This window comes from Cuculus canorus, chromosome 20 (assembly GCF_017976375.1).
Source record: "Cuculus canorus isolate bCucCan1 chromosome 20, bCucCan1.pri, whole genome shotgun sequence".
NCBI classification, from domain to species: domain Eukaryota; kingdom Metazoa; phylum Chordata; class Aves; order Cuculiformes; family Cuculidae; genus Cuculus; species Cuculus canorus.
Genome location: NC_071420.1, coordinates 3324977 through 3341308, shown reverse-complemented (window position 1 = coordinate 3341308; position 16332 = coordinate 3324977). Strand labels below are relative to the sequence as shown.

Below are 16332 nucleotides of genomic sequence, written 5' to 3'. Positions count from 1 at the left end.
CCCCTCAGATCACAGTAAAGCAGACTATAAATCGTAAGGGAAACATTTCCTTCTGCTTAGGTTCAGCACTTGCTGGAGAGAAGAGTAATTAAAGATATTGATGTGTAGTGAGAGCTTGCTGTAACTGATGGGAATGTGGAATTTAAATGCTAAATGTATGTGTTATGAATATTAATTGCGCTTTTATTTTACACTAAAGGAAAGACCTTTTTGGGGGAGTTATATTTACTTGTTACGGTTCGGTTGAATTAATTCATAATGTTCAGGGCGGTAGAGGGAGTTTTTAACCACATTTCAAGTTCCACTGGAAATAGGAGAGCCAGAAGCACTTTCATCAGCGATATTATCTGTCATTTCCATGTTTTGCAAATGCATTGATTAGCATTTCTGCTGGAGGTGATGGAGACCAGAGAGGTGGGAGGGAGGCTCTGAGCCAAGGGTAGCGCAGGAGCTGCAGACTCTACACACTGCGGGAGGACCCTTCCCTTGTCCCTACATCTCTCTGCCTCTCTGGTTGCTCTGTCTACGTTCCTTGTTTCCAAAGAGCATTGCCCAAATCTGCTCTGGGGAGGTGAGCAGCTATTGGGGGTTTTGCATGTGTCTTGGGTTGGAAGCTTCTGTACAATCGTTCCTGCAGGAGGATGATCTGCAGGCATTAAATCAACAGCAAGCCATCAACAGGAGCACTTCTCTGCAGTCTCCTTTGGTTTGCACCGCTCTGCTGTTGACACAGGGATCGACTTAACCATGTTGGTGCTCAGGAGCAGCGGTGTTGGCTGCCTGCGCACAGCCCAACCAGAGATTTCTCCTCCTGTACTGCAGAAGAACTGCCTGAGTGATGAGAAACGCGACTGGTGTTGCGGGACTTCAGATGCTGCTGCTAATTGAGCCTCTGCCCCTGCATCCTGGTTGGCTCTTGGAGCATCGCGCCTAGCTCCAGGGGTACCTCCTGCTAACCGGGCACTCGATGTTTTTGCAGCTCCTCACCCAGCCTCTGCAGCGCTGTAGGGGCCCGGGTTTCTTTCAGAGGCAGAAATGGCTTTGGAAAGCACAGCACAAAATTTAGAGGCTTTATCTCCAAGAGATCAAACCCAAACCGAGATGCTGCGCCGTGGTCCCTCGTTGGCTCTGCTGTCCCGGCAGTTCCTCGGGCCAGGTCGGGTCAATCTGGAAGACGTTGTGTGTTCGGGGTGCTTTTGGTGGGGAAAGGATATGCTGACAAGGTGACCCTTCTTAGCTGCAAACACAAGCTCTTTTATTCACCCATATTTCACATCGCTCTTGGCTCTAGCTTGGGACTGGCAAATCAAAGACGAGGAAGGCAGCAGCTTCCCATAAAGACACGCAAGACAACTTTGAAGTATTGATTTCCTGAGAGTTCCTTACGCCGAGTGGTGGTTGAGACAAGGATTGAACTTTCTGACTTTACACCTAATTAGAGGGAAAATTGCTGCTCTGTCAGGCCGTGCTAGGCTGGGGTTTGATGGAGAAGCCCCGTCTGAAGCCTGCAGCCCTTTGCTTCTGCTCTCCCTCTCTCCCCGGCCTCCCACTTTGCAGAGCTGCAGCACTGGAAAGAGTTGCCAGCGCTTACAAAATGCGTATCAAGGAAGTTATTTTGAGTCAGGCAGGAACGGGAGCTGTGCTGGGAGCAGGGACGCAAACAAACAGACAGAACAGCAAATTGGTATTTTTTAATGAACCTGAAAAGATGGGTTTTTTTTTTCCCCTCTGTCGCTCTCTCCTGCTGCATAAATGAGATATCCATCCTCTCTCACGGTGTTCTGCCAAGGTTCCTATTTTGCGGGCTGTTTCCAGGATATGGGGTTGGATTGCTTTGCAAATGACCTATCGCTGTGTCTCTATCCCTCTGGATATCACTGTGGTCGGAGTGGATTTTGGCTGCCCCGTCGAGGACTGGCTGCGTTATGGCACTGAGGCTGAAGGGCCACAACACCCATTGCCCTTTCATCTCCAAAACATGCTTCCTTTTCTCCCCGTCCCTGCCCGCGGGTGCATTCGGTGCCCAAACGATCACCCGATCCCACTGACCGCTCTCTCCCTTGCTTTTCCAGGCGAATAAGCTAAGAACCAAAACGCTGCGCAACACGCTGAACCCCACCTGGAATGAGACGCTCACCTACTACGGAATCACCGATGAGGACATGATCCGCAAGACCCTGCGGTAGGGCCCTGGGTGGGGAGCGAGGGGTGGAGGTCGGCGGGGCGCTCCCTTCCCCTCCTCTCAGGGTCACCCCTGCCGCCCCTCCCCGTCCCAGTGATGATTTCCCGGCAGAGCTCGCGGGGACCCCCATGCCCCAGCGGAGATATTACCCAGCAGAGCCTGTACCTCCCCTGTGTGCCCTGCACGCATCCCTCACCCCCACGGTGACTGGCTCGTGATTTACGGTGAGGAGCTGGTGAGGAGCGCGGTCCTGCTTTGTCATTAACTTCATAACTCACTCGCTGGGCTCTTGCCTGCAGAGGTGCTGCTGTTATTTTGGTTTAACCCCTTCATGCCCAGCCCTCACAGACATGTGTTAAGGCTTTGCGGTCACATCTTGCTTAGCAAATCTCCCTGGGAAAGCTCTGGGCCCCTTTCATAGTTGAGTTTTTTTTGGAAGAAAGCTGGAAGCATCTGTGAATTATTGTCAAACTAAATGAAGAGCATTTGTATGTATTTATTCTATTCTTTTGGTTTGATTAAGCCCCTACACGTTCAGCATCTCCTGGCAGCATCTCCCAGGGGCTGGGAGATATGGTGGGGCTGGAGGTGGGCAGGGGCAGCACGGTGGGGCTGTGTGAGCTTGAAGTGCTGCCTTGCTGGGGGCAGATCTTTGTGAATGCAAAGGTTTTCATCCCTTGGCCACCATCCCACCTGGGTGAGGGCAAGGGGTGATCCAGAGTCTGCGGACAGATCCTGCCTGGGGTGGGTGTGGTGGCCTTGGCCGCTCCATCACTGCTGTGATCTGGGACCACTGCACAGGAGGATTTGCTGTAAGATCTGCTGTTAAACAAGGGAGAACTTTGCATCCTGCTCCAAGGACTCAGGGCTTTGTCACCTCCATGGCCAGCATCCGACCCTCCTTACGTGCAGGTACCCTGGGGTTTTGCTGTTTTCCCCATGATGAGAGCGTGAAGCTGCCTTATAAAAGATCCTGCTCAGAGGTGCATTGGGGCAGAGCCCACCTGTTGCCTGCAACGTGCATAGAGATGAGAAATTTAGCGCTGCGTATTGTTATTTCACATGGAAAATATTAGTCATGCTCAAAGTGCTGCAGGCTTGTCGGGCTGAAAAGCTTCTGGTTTATTATTATTATTATTATTGGTGGGTCATTTTTTTTTTATTTTTTCACTCCAGGCTTTGAAGTTTTTCAGCCTCTTCAAGCGTGGAAATCAGTTTGTAGAGAGGTGTTTGCCTGAGTTGTTTGCTGAAATGTGCCAGGGAGCAGAGGGCTTGACTCCCACCTTATCCGGGCTCTGGAGGCTGTTTTTTCCCAGGGAAGGGCTGGTCTCGCCGGCTCCTGGGAGGCAGCAGGGAGGCAAGGGAAGCTCCCCATGCCGTTTCCCAGAAAAAAGTATCTCCTGCGCCTTGTATTGTCCTATCTTCAATGCTTTGCTTTGCCCATCCATCATCTTGGCAAAATATCTCCTTCTCTGCCAGGAAAATCCGACTTCAAAGCTGCAGGGCTGCTGGCTTTCCTTGCGCTCATCAGGCAAGGCTCCTGCAAGGCAGCTGTAGGCAGTTGAAAGAGCATGAGTGATGCTTCCCTCGGTCTGGGAGGTGATCGTTCCCCGGGTGCCTCCCGGGTGCTGAGATTCGTGGACGAGCAGGGAAACGTGATTGCAAAGTCTCTTTAATGTAAAAATAACGTCGGAGATCAAAGCAGCCATCAGCTTTCACCTCCCTGCTGCCTGGAGAGGGGGTGATGCAGCAGAAAAGATGTAAAAGGACCCCAAAATCTTCTCTGCCCCCTTGGGTTCTTGATGGGACGTGTTCAGCGGGAGGTTGGCATTGCACGGGGCATTCTGACAGTGCCTGCAGGAGGACAAATGGCATTTGCCCCATCGCAGGGGCTGGAATAGGGGCATCCTCTGCCTCCTGGAGGGCAGAGTAACAGATCCTCTCTCGCTTGAGACCCCCAACCCCACACCATGACCTGACAGGCTGCCCCTGCTCCCTGTGCAGCCTCATCCAAGCTGGCTGAGTGCCGCTGCTGTGATGGACCCAAGCCCCAGGAGCTGACAAGCTTCACGTCCCCAAGCAGGGCCACCCCCAAGGGAGAAGGAGAGGTGAAGGCAGCCCAGCTGGCAAAGCAGGATTTAGTTAATGAATCAACCCCCTCAAAAAACACCAGATACTTCAGATTTCATGAAACGCAGCAGGTGGGAGGATCTTGAAAGGTCTCATCCATTCATTGAATTAAATAGCCTTGAGTCTAGCCCAAGCCTTAATAGCAATGAAACCACCCACCATCCTGAGAGAAGGTAAATTCAGAGCCGCTTGAAAGACACCGGACTCGGATGGCCAGAAAGGCTGGATTTGGGGGCAGGTTCTCTGCCAGCGCCAGGAGTGAATTTCCCCCTGCAGTCCTCGCTCCCCATCCCCAGCTGCAGGCACTGTTGCTCCCTGTCCGCGGTCCAAGCACGGCTGTGCCACAGCAGCTTGGCCGTGGTCTCCGGTAGCGGGAAGCTGCGGTGCATGACCAGAGAAACGCCGCAGAGGAAATTGGAATAGGCCGAATACAATCGCCCACATTTAAATAATACATGTGATACGCGATAAATAGATTGTATTCATAATAAATATCAGAGCTGGCCAGAAACTGGATACAATTATTCATACCCAGATATATTGGCGAAGTGATGCATTATTCATATGATACACAGCTAGCCCACGAATGCCAGGAATTCTTTGTTTAATCATGTCTTTGACAAACATAATGACTCATTAAATATATTATTCAGAAAATAGTATTTGGTCGGCTCTATTAGGCACAAGCGCAGACACTTCGAGATTTGGGGTCCCAAATTGCTTTACTCCAGAAGCGCTGAACGAGTTTTGCTCTGCAACTGCAGGCACGCTCGTAATTTCATCTAACTTTTACTGTGGTTTCTATGCTCAGACTTCGAGGCACTTTGTGATGGAGCCCAGCACTGAATCCTCCTGTTGGTTTTGGGAGAGCTGGACAGTGCCAGGATGCTGCCTTTTCCTGTTTTCTCTCCTTGCCAGGTGTTGGCTGTCCTTACGCCAAGCCGGCATCACCCACACGTCTGCTCCTCCATCAAAAGCCTCCCAAGTTGCTATAGGGACCACAAGGGTTCTTGGATACAGGAGATGCGTCTAAAGGCTCTGCTGCTTATTACGTGCATGCGCCTTGTGGAAAAGGGACCTTGTTCACCCCCATCCTCCCCTCTCCATGATGGGAAAGAGGTCGGAGGAGCATGTGTGCGAGCAGAAGTCATGAGTCAGCAGAGCGGGGTTGCTTGAGCTGCGCGGTGAGTCAGGACTGTAACCCGGGAGCCGGGGCTGAGTAGGAGGGAGAAAAAGTTTAATGAGCAGTGATTGTTCACTTGCTGCTTAGTTTTCTTCCAAGGTAGTTTTTCACAGCCCTTAACATAAAAAAATCAGACCCCTCGCTGGAAGCTGTCAAATCAAAAGCCAGGTTCGAGGGATTTGGTTTAATAAAGAGAGGTGAGGGAGGGGTAACGTTTGAGTTGAAGGGCTCGGGATGGAGGTGAATGCAGCTGCCGGAGGTGTCTCTTGCTGTTTGTCATGAAGCTGATTTTCTAACCCAAGGCATAAAAATTCCATCCCATTGATTTCTCATAATAAAATCCAAGCCGGTGTAATTCCATTACGCCTGTTTCCAAAGGGAGGGCCGGGGCCAGAGCTGCCTGCTCACCCGGCTCACATTTGCTGCTTTCAGGGCTGGTGCACCGCCGGGCTAAAACCGCCGTCCTGGTGGAGATGAGCCACAGGCAGCCAGAGGGAGTGAGGTTCGGGGGCTGAGTCGCAGGGACTGGCAGGGCTGACACGAAACTGTACAACATCTGTACAGTACAGATGGGTACAATATGCGGGGACCCACCGGAGAGGTGGAGGCAGATGAGGCTGGGAGAGACCTGACCGTGTCTCTGGCTCCATCGTGCTGCTCGGAGACAGCAGGAGTTTCCAGGTCTTGCAGATGTGCCAAAAACTGCCTCGCAGGGGACCCAGTTCTGCACCACCTCTGCACGAACACCTGAACTGGGCTGGGATGGACACGGAGGATGACTGTCACCCCAGTGCTGTGCCAGGCCAGGCTGCCTCTGTCATGCAGCACCTGGGGGTGCTTTTGGTCCCATGGGACAGGGGGGATAGCTGACGTTTTCCAGCCGTTTCCTTCCTGAGCTTCCTTCCACCCATCACAGGTGGTTCTGGGGCTCCACAGCAAGTAGGACATTTAATTTGGTGTCTTCTGCTTCTGGGGCTTATCTATACATTGTCAGGGAAAGATCTTGTTACTCATGTTCTTAAGAAGTACAACCAGCACCAAACTCTGCCTCTCTCGACCGTGCAGGAGTCGGCGCCGCTCCACAACTGCTGGGGTAAAAATAGACCCCAGGCTGTCAGCTCCGTGCGGCCACGCTCCTCTCCTCTTCAGCCCAGCTTTCGTCACCGTGCGCTCGCTTTCCCTCCCCAGAGATCTGGCCAGATGGGTGTGGGGTTGTGCACGCCTGGCAAGTGCCGCTTCTTGTCTGGAGCTGCTGCTGCTGCTCCTTTTTCAGTTTTGTTCTGTAAGAGAGGCGAGAGGAGGCAGGGAAATAAGGAATATTATGCCGCATTTCAGATTCTCTTTGAGGATTTTACTGTTGCGGTGGGGTGATTTTTTTCGTGGGTATCTATAGTAACGCTGCATCCAGCTACAGTTTTCTGGAGAGCAGCATTCCCAGTCTTCCCGATTGCATTATTTTTTTCCAAGCCCCCTTTCTTTGCTGCTCCCCAGCCCTGACAATCCTTGTGCCATGTGACTGAACCATCCCCCTTCCTGCCTTCTTATTCACTTATGAGCACAAGGGTAGTCAAACCATCCGTGGATAAACATCCATGGAGAAACTGTCCATGGATAAACTGCCCATGGATAAACTATCCATGGATAAGCCATCCAGGCAGGGCAAAGCCCAGGGGTGATGTGTGCAATTAGTTACTCTAAGGCAGGGTTGCAGAGCACTGTTTAATCACTTTTACCCCTTCCTGAATAGATCCTGTTTGTCAAAACTCTGCGAGGCGGAGTGTGGTCCCCAGAGGCAGAGGTGCCACCTGTGAGAAATGGGCACTGGTGGGAGTGGATGAGAGAGAAACAAAACAATCAGGCAGGAAAAGGAGCAGAAGCTGCCGTAGGAAAAGAAAAGAGAGCAGAAAAAAGGGGAGAAAGGAGAGGAAGGGAAATGCCTTTCCTTTATGGGCAGGGAGGCCAGGGTGATTCCAGTGGGGGTGTAGGATGCAGGATGCTCCCCTCAGAGGGGGATGAGTTGGCTTTCCCTGCCCCCTGGTCCCTTGCAGGGTAGCCAGCACCCCCTGGCCCCTCTCTGGGATTTCAGCCTCCCTGCAAGTGCTAACTTTGTTCTTCTGTCGTTTCTCTTGATGCCCAGAGCGGGCTGGGAAGCGGTAGAGAAATGATTCATTAGCTGCCAGTGGAGGGAGAGGCATTTATAGCTTTCGCACAGAGAACAGCCTTCACTCAGTATCGGCTCTCTGCTCTGGGACGCAGGCTGCTGGCACAGGGGCATCCCGGGACCCAGCCCTGCGCAGGACCTCGGGGGCTCTGGGAGAGCTTTGCTTGGCCGAGGTGTGATGCGTCTCACAGGCTGCATCTGCAAATCCCTCCCGGTCTCATCTGCTCGGTGGGAGCAGAGGTGGAGGACCCTCTCTGTGTCTCAGCCACGTGAGCAGCCACGTCCCTGGTGCTGGGGGACACCTTGAGAGCTGCCACACTCGGGCAGTGCCTGAGCTCCTTGGGTGGGAGAGAAGAGAACCGTGCCTGCAGGCGTGTTCCTTCCAGCCCGGCAGTCAGAGGGCAGCATTAGGAAGAGCCTCCTTGACGGGGCAGGAGGCAGCCGGGCTGGCAGCAGCTTAGAATAATTTTATTCCAGTCACCAATGACTTTGATGTTTTAAGTGAAGAGACATTAGGATGCTTGAGGCCCCGGGTTGCATTTCCAGCAGTGTCTGAACCGGTGCATGCGTTAGACACAGAAGCTGCAGCATTGTGCCGCTGCTCAGGGGTCAGGAGCATCTCCCTGGAGGGAAGCTCAGTCCTCCGCAGGGTGACAGCCATCCTGAGGTTGCAGAAGCCCTGGCCAGGATGGGGTCTAAGGAGGAGAGACGGCCGTGGTGGCCGTGGGGCCCAACCAGGGCACACATGTAGCTCTGCACGGGCAGCTGTGTGGCGGAGCTGGTGCAGCAACATCCCAGCAGGGCTGCGTGGTGCAGCACAGCCTCTGCTTCCTGCATTCCATTGCTTCCCCAGACCTGGCCTTTCCTCCATCCCAGCAGCCTCAGGTCTGGGCTGTGGAGGTAAAGCAGACCGAGATTTAAACATGGGGAGCTGCCCTTGCCAGGCTGTTGCAGCCATTAATACCCTCCATCTGCCTGTGAAGGACGTGCCCGGTCACTGGCCCGGGGAATGGTGGCCTCAAAGTCGTCCCCTTGCTGGGGGGACCCGCAGAGCGACGGGGCAGCCCCTGCCTTCACGCCATCACCTCCCCTCTCCCCAGCAGCCCTGCTCACCCTGTGCTTGTTGCAGGATCTCGGTCTGTGACGAGGACAAGTTCCGCCACAATGAATTCATTGGGGAGACGCGGATCCCGCTGAAGAAACTGAAACCCAACCAGACCAAAAACTTCAACATCTGCCTGGAGAAGCAGCTGCCGGTGAGTGAGGGGTTCAGGGTGCAGCAGGTTGTCCCTGCGGCACAGGGAAGTGTGGGGTAGTTTGGTCCCTTAGTGATGAGGGATGGGGAGAGCATCCCTCGTGCTGGGGAGGTGCTGAATCCCAGAGCAGCCCCTGGACTGGTTGTGTTCCATCCTCCAGATAGATAAAACAGAGGACAAGTCGCTGGAGGAGCGTGGCCGGATCCTCATCTCCCTCAAGTACAGCTCACAGAAGCAGGGGCTGCTGGTGGGCATTATCCGCTGCGCCCACCTGGCTGCCATGGATGCCAACGGCTACTCCGACCCCTACGTCAAAACGTAAGTGCTGCTCTGCGGTGGGCTGGGCCGGGCCAGGTGCTGCCACTGCCAGCCCTCAGTGAAGCCACACTGTCCCCATGTCTCTCCCCACAGTGGAAATTAATTGATCTCATTAGGAGATGCAAACGAGGGCATGACGGCAGCAGCTTGCATTCGCCTCAAGCGTGTCATTCCCCGGGGATTGTTTTACAGCGCATCAAAGTACCGTGGGCGCAGGATCTGCCCCGCGGCGTGTGGCCGCGCCAGGGCAGCGTGTTGTCCCCGCTGGTTCTGCAGTGGCCAAGTGGCTTTGGTGTCCCACCACCAGGCTCAGCGCTGCCCTGGCTTGGGATGGAGTCTGCAGCAGGAGGGGACGGTGGTAGTCTCGTAGTTGGTGGGTCTCATCCGGTAGCGCAGGATGAAGCAGAACAGTGCCCGTGTCCTAGACCTGCGAGAGCCTTTGCTTTCCTTCCCAGTGATACCCTCAGCCTTTGTACTCTTCGAATCCAGCGCCATCCCTGCCAGGGTGGAGGTGGCTGTTGGGTCAGGTCTGGTCCTCCTGGCTGGTGGCACTGGGGTGTGGGCATCCCCCGCTCCCAGCGACAGGCGATTAATCGCTCCCCTCCCCAGGTCCCTGGTGCAGAGGAGGCTCCCAGCCTGGCAGCGGGGCTGCCACCCCACACTTTGAAAAGGCTCTAATTACAATGTGTGTCTAATTAGGTCAGACAGCAGTTTAATTGCAACCCAGGGCTCCGGTGGCTCCAGGGCTTCGTTAACAGAGCTGAGGGCACATCTACAGGTCCCGCTGACACTTCCCAGTGTAAATGACTGGGAGTTCCTTCCTTTTGAAAATACCAGCACTATTTTTTAAAGCAAGCCGTTAAAAATGTGTGTAATGGGCTGCTGTGACTCGCCTGCAGCCCAGTGATTCAGGGAACTCGGTGTCATCCAGGGCTATTATGGGCTGCTCAGGAAGGTGGTGGTTTGCTGACGCAGAGTGGGGCTGACGCCAGGCCCTGCATCACCACAGCTCTGGTTTTGGGGGTCCTGCATCACCACAGCTCTGGCTTTGGGGGCCCTATATCACCACAGCTCTGGCTTTGGGGGTAACGGCAGTTTTCCAACTTGCTCTATGCAAAGCAGGGTCCTTGGCAAGGCAGGGCTGCAGCCCCCACGCTGCCCTGCGTCCCTGTTCCCAAGGTGCTGGCCCATAACTTCCAGGGACAGTATTTGTTAAGGCAGAGCTACCAGGATAGACTGTACCTGGAAGGCCAGTGGTGGAGCTTATCGGCAGCATGGCTTCACCTTCCTATTTATGTGTTCTTTAAGAGCAAAAACGTTTGCATAAAAATCCACTTACGTTTTTTTAAATGCTCATGAGAGGCTCAGTCCCCGAAGGAACACAATTCCCTTTGTCATACGCAGTTGTTTTGTCGGTGCCCCTTGCTGTCTGCAGTAGATCGTATCTGCGGGGCTGGAATCGGAGCAGATAGAGAAGTGGCGCTTCTCAGTGCAAGCCCTAATTTTTTAATTATGAGCAAGATCTGGAAAGTGTAACGTGAAAGCAGAACTGATGCTTAAAGGAGCAGCACCAGCACAAAACAATGATGGATTAGCTTTGTCCCAGCTTAGATTTCGGGTGCTTTCTCTGCTTGATGACACTCAGCCTTGTTTGCTTTTCATCCCTGCTGTTGTGCTGCAAAGTATCTGCAGATAACAGCGGCGCACAAAGCTCCTGCTCCCCTTTTACACCCCTGTGGGTGTTTTCTGTCTCCTGGCAAGGCTCTGGATGAGCAAACTGGTCGCACAGTCCCAAGTCTGGACTGGCTCTGGTCTGGCAGGGTTTGATTTCAGAAGCTGGGAGGATGTGTGCGGTGCCAGTGTCCCCTAGGGACTGGAAATGGGATATCTGCTCTGCGGTGGCAGCCAGCGACTTGAAATGGTTTGGAAGGGACCTTAAATTAGATCTTAGCACTTGTCTTGTGCTAATGTGGGGCAATGCTGCTTCCCTCCAGCCATCTCTGGTGCTTTTGCAGTAGAGGAGGGAGCTGCAGGCCCATGGAGCTCAGCCCCCCGTCTCCCCCTGCCTCTGCGCAGTGCTGGTCCCACAGGACATCCCACCCACAGCTGGGCAGGATGGGAGGGCTGCGGGACCTCTGTGTGACTGTGCCACATTGGCTTCATTGCAGTTACTTGAAACCAGATGAGGACAAGAAATCAAAGCACAAGACAGCAGTGAAGAAGAAGACACTGAACCCCGAGTTCAACGAGGTGGGTTTTTGCTGGTTCTGGTTCTCTCCCTGGGGGCTTTAGTCCTTAGACTATAAAGGTGAAAAAAAGAAAACCAACCTCAGTTGTTAGGTTGGGGGATCAAGATAGAGTTCCCTGCAGGTGGCCAAGGGTGACAGCCCGAGGAGGAGGATGGACAGCCCCAGCCCCTGCCCGGCTGTCCTGCACCAAACCCAACAGGTTTGTCCTGACTCTGTCTCTGCTCCCCAACAGGAATTTTGCTATGAGATAAAGCATAGCGACCTGGCGAAAAAGACCTTGGAAGTCACAGTGTGGGACTACGATATTGGGAAATCGAACGATTTCATAGGTGAGTGGGGCACTCCAGGTCTCCTCACCCTTTTTTTTCAGTCTTCAACTTCTGTGCCTCTTCCTTTTTTCCTCTGCTGCTCTTCTGCACTTCTCCATCCTCCTGGTTTGTTCTCCATCCCCACATTTCTTCCTGCTGGGTTTGTGTTCTGCATTTAGCCCTTTCCTGAACCTCCTCTCTTGCAGCCAGCCATGCTGCAAACACCCAAGCAGGGAAAAGATGGGTCTCCCTGTCGCTTTCTATTTTCATACCTCTTGTTCTGAATAAAAACCAGGTTTAACGGGGAGGTCTCCTTTACCTCTGCTGGATGTCGAGGCTTGTTGTGGTTTTGCTGCTGCCCACTGTGATTTATTGCTAACAAGTGCCCGGTATCTCTGACAGCCGCTGCAATCGCAATGAGCTCCCAGCCCTTGGCACAAGAAGCAGCTGCGAGGGGCTGGGGAAGCCCCTGTGTCACATCAGGTTGTGGCATCGGGTGCTGTGAGAGTGGCTGCATGGACCGGCTCCATTGGCCTCCCTGGCAGGGCTGATGCACATCCTCACCTCTCCCTCTCTCTCTGTCTCTCTCTCTCAAGGTGGAGTTGTGTTAGGAATTAATGCCAAAGGCGAGCGGCTGAAGCACTGGTTCGACTGCCTGAAAAACAAGGACAAGAAAATCGAGCGCTGGCACACGCTAACGAACGAGCTGCCGGGGGCCGTCCTCAGCGACTGAGGGTGAGCACAGCTCTGCCAGCCACAGCCTTTGGACTTCTCTCGTTTACGGCTTTGGGTACAGGGGATCGTGGTCCCAGGGCAGCCGGGAGAGTGGGACACCCCACGCTACAGCCCAGCTGCAGGGAAACCCTTCCCAGGGACCAAGGCAGTGGCGGTTCGCTCTGCTCGGCAGGTCCCGTCCCCTAAGGCTTTTCCACAATGCCTCTTTGCACCCTGACACACTCACACACACACACTGGCAAGCATGCGCGTGCATGCACACAGCCAACACGCGTGTGCCCACGCGCACGGACACCACACGCCTGCATGCACTGCAGCTCCGACTCCTCTCCTAACTCTTTGCTCTACTGAATTACCTTCTCGCTGCCTTGCAATTCAGTGGCAAAAATGAATGCGTCACTCTCTGTTCGTGTATCCAATATGAGCAAAAGGCGTCACTACAACATGGAACTGTTTTCTCAAGGCAATTGTGCCATATTCCTGGTGGTTTGTCGGTCTCTGTGGTTTGGGCCTCAACAGTCTTTTATGCATTTAAATCTCCTCCGTCGGAATGATTGTGTCCCCCGATAACCTAGGAAGACTGCTTTTCTTCCCGAAATGTTGTGCTCGTCCTCTCCGCTACTCCCTGTGATGTCAGCCAGAAAGCTGAAAGGGCTGTGCAGACCAGAGCTCGCCTCTCGCGGGCCCCGGGCTGGAGCGGCTTCACCTTTGCAGAACTTGGGGGGGCAAAAGAAAAAGCTTAGCAAAGCCGCTGTGCCCCTTCCTGCATCCCAGGACCAGCAGCGGAGCCTCGCGCTTCCCTTACAGCAGCCACTCTCCTAATGAAACCATGCCTTTCTGCCTGGAGCCACGCAGCCAGGCTTCAGCACAGCTATTTTTTCCCAGCAAAGCTTTCAGGCTATAATTTTCTATCGCTTTTCCCTTAATCATCTTTTTCCAATTCATGCCATTACCTAAAACCCAACCAAGGCGATTTACGCAGCGAGCCCAAGCTGGCGTCACGTTTGCGGCTGCTCAGCTCCAGCACAGTCATCGTGTTGGTCCATTTTCTGCCTCAAACAGCATCCAAACCAAAATTTCTGTGTAATAATGTAGTAATGACCCCAGCTCTTGTCCTCTGTGACCCCCCCTGCTCAGCCTCTGCATCCTCATCCCAGCGGACGCCGGCTCTTGTGCAAACAGATGGTCGCTGGTGTCCGCTGGGATGAGCCATCGGGTGGAAAGAGCTAAAACTTTCTGCAAAATGCTGCACCTTACCAGAAGTTTTTGAAGCCTTTAAACCATGATTTCTTAGGAAGAGCGAGCTGCTATTCCCCATTGGTCTCAATTACCTACAGCTTCTGAGCCCTGGAGCTGTGTGTGCGCGTGCGCACGTGCATTACTGACTTATTTTTTTTGGAAAACAATCAAATCGCTGGAAAACTCTGTTTACTTTTCAAAGTGACGATCGTGTTACACCTTGTTTGATATGGGGGGAAGATAAAAAACACAACATTCATAGGGTCTTTTTTAATAACTTAATATTTGTAATGCATTCTACAGATATGCATGGATTTTATTTGAGTACTGGCAGCGAGTCAAGTAGGATGTTCCCGATAATCCTCTCTGTCACTGGGCCAGCACCTTAAAACCTGGTTTGGGTTTGAGCTTCCAGGAGAGCTACAGGAGTGCCAGGTTGGCTGTGCCTCCCTTTTCTTGCAAAGTTAACTTTCAATCCATCATTTGTTTCAGCACATATTGCCAGAAAACTGGCTTATGCCTGAGGTGGAGTAGGACACGATGTGTGCGTGTGTGTGGGTTCCTTCACTTTGTATCCCGGTCTTTTCTAAGCGGATGGTCCGTTTGTCCGTCCCAGCTGCATGCAGAGTGGTGGTTGTCATGCCAGGCCTCGTGAAATGTTTGATACCGATGTTTTGCTACCACGTGAAGGCTGCAGAAACTGTCCTTACCTGCATCCTAACAGACTTTTGTATTTCAGTATTATCTATCTGTGTACTTTTTGTCAGATTTGTTAATATTTATAACGAGAACCCAAAATAAAAAGGGAAATAAAAAAAAAAAAAAGGGTCGATGCTGTTGGTGCAGCTTTTGAGCCTCCCCAGGTCGGTACCGCAGTCCCTGTGAGCTCAGCGTGTCACAGCACTTCTCCAACAGAGCACTGAGACCCAGAGATGGGAGATAAAGAGCTGAGACCCGAGGAAGGGTACCTGTTCTAAACCAGAGCATCAGGTGCTGTTTGGCTTTATTCTCCACTCCTCAAGCTCTTGCTGCTGCTGAAAAAAAGAAATATCATAACTGCACTGGCTCCACGTTTCCCATTTTCACCAGGGATCCCACTCTGCCTCAGCAGGGTGCTGGGACATTCATGCTGGAGCTGTAGGTGCTGGTGGTGGTGAAGGGAGGAAGATCAGTCAAGGGAAAATAAAAAAAAAACCCTGAAAAACAAAAAAACCACAAAACCAAGACAAAAAAACCCAACCAACCAAAGCCTCTGGTCTTTCTGCAGTTTCCATTACCTTCACAGCAGTAGGGCGCTATTCAGTAGCAGTGCAGAAGGGCGTTAGGGCTGCCCCATGGCGTGGCCAGCGCTGTCTCCGCATGGATTTTTGCCAATCCTGACACAGTGAGCCCCATCCATCCCTAAAGTGAGGGACACCTCCCTGGCCTGGGGTGGGCGGGAGCTGAGGTGCCTCTGCGGCGCTGCTCGATATTTAGTGTTTCCCAATCATCTTGGGTTTGCCTGAAGGTACGTTGTCAGCAGTCGGTGTCCAGACTGCGAGCAGGAGATGCCATTGCCCTCGGGAAGCTCTGATGGCATTAGCTCGCTGCACCCACCTCACCGATCATCAGCACCACTCCTCGTCATGTTGAAATTAAAAACTCACTGATGGTCTCTGCTTGTGTCACACCAGAAGCTTCTGGCTGCGGCAGCCCGGCACGGGCAGATGCTCAGCCCAAAGAGACGCAAGCACGGCCCAAACTGAGCTTCCACCAGAGACAAATGTAGAGAGAGACGCACCCACTCGCTCTACATAAATATATATATATATACACACACACACCGCAATACAAATATATATCTCTACACACACACATTATATATACATATATAATCATGCCTATATGTGCGCATATATATGCGTATGTGTGTGTGAATGAGTTAATTAGATGCTTGTGTCCAATTACATATGTTTAAAAAGAAAGGCATGGTGTTTTCTCTGTGCCTTTTTTCCCCACTGACACAATGCAGAAGCAGTAAGGGCTGGAGCAGCAGCGCCAAGGACCAACAATCCTGTTTGCTGGAGTATATACGGATATATATATATATATATATATATATATATATACACACACTGGGCAGCCTGATCCAGTGGGATGTCCCTGCCCAGGGCAGAGGGGTTGGAACTGGATGATCTTTAAGGTCCCTTCCAACCCAAACTATTCTATGAGATATACATATATGCTATATACCACATAAAATATATAGATATCAAATACGATACATAAATATATAGTGAATGTATAGCATGGAGAGAGGGGGTATAGATAGAGGTAGTCATTTAAATGCATACAAACATGAAAACGTGTGCTCTATGTATTTTATAACATACAAAATCTCATAATATGTTGCGTCTACTTACGTAATCTACTATATAAGGTATTTTATACACATATACATGCATATTAACTCATACAAAGAAAATATGCTTGTGCAATACATGCCACGGATAACTACTATATATTTTATATCTTATCTAAGTAGACGGAACATATTATATATGCTATTATATATATTTTCATTATAGCAGT

The 16332-nt window shown here is 52.1% G+C and overlaps 1 protein-coding gene across 4 annotated transcripts in view; it reads left to right on the top strand.

The window, feature by feature from the left end:
* The window catches only part of DOC2B (double C2 domain beta), a 39243-nt gene that overhangs the window by 22093 nt on the left and 818 nt on the right, over positions 1–16332 (top strand). For 2 of the 4 annotated variants that reach the window (XM_054085231.1, XM_054085234.1), the window contains 6 exons: positions 2073–2182; positions 8786–8912; positions 9073–9230; positions 11399–11480; positions 11712–11808; positions 12384–14588. In XM_054085231.1, the coding sequence (XP_053941206.1) occupies positions 2073–2182; positions 8786–8912; positions 9073–9230; positions 11399–11480; positions 11712–11808; positions 12384–12520 (711 nt within the window). In that variant the 3' untranslated portion in view covers positions 12521–14588. Of the gene's footprint in view, positions 1–2072; positions 2183–8785; positions 8913–9072; positions 9231–11398; positions 11481–11711; positions 11809–12383; positions 14593–16332 lie in introns of those variants that run through there. The other 2 variants (XM_054085232.1, XM_054085233.1) reach the window with 2 other exon arrangements.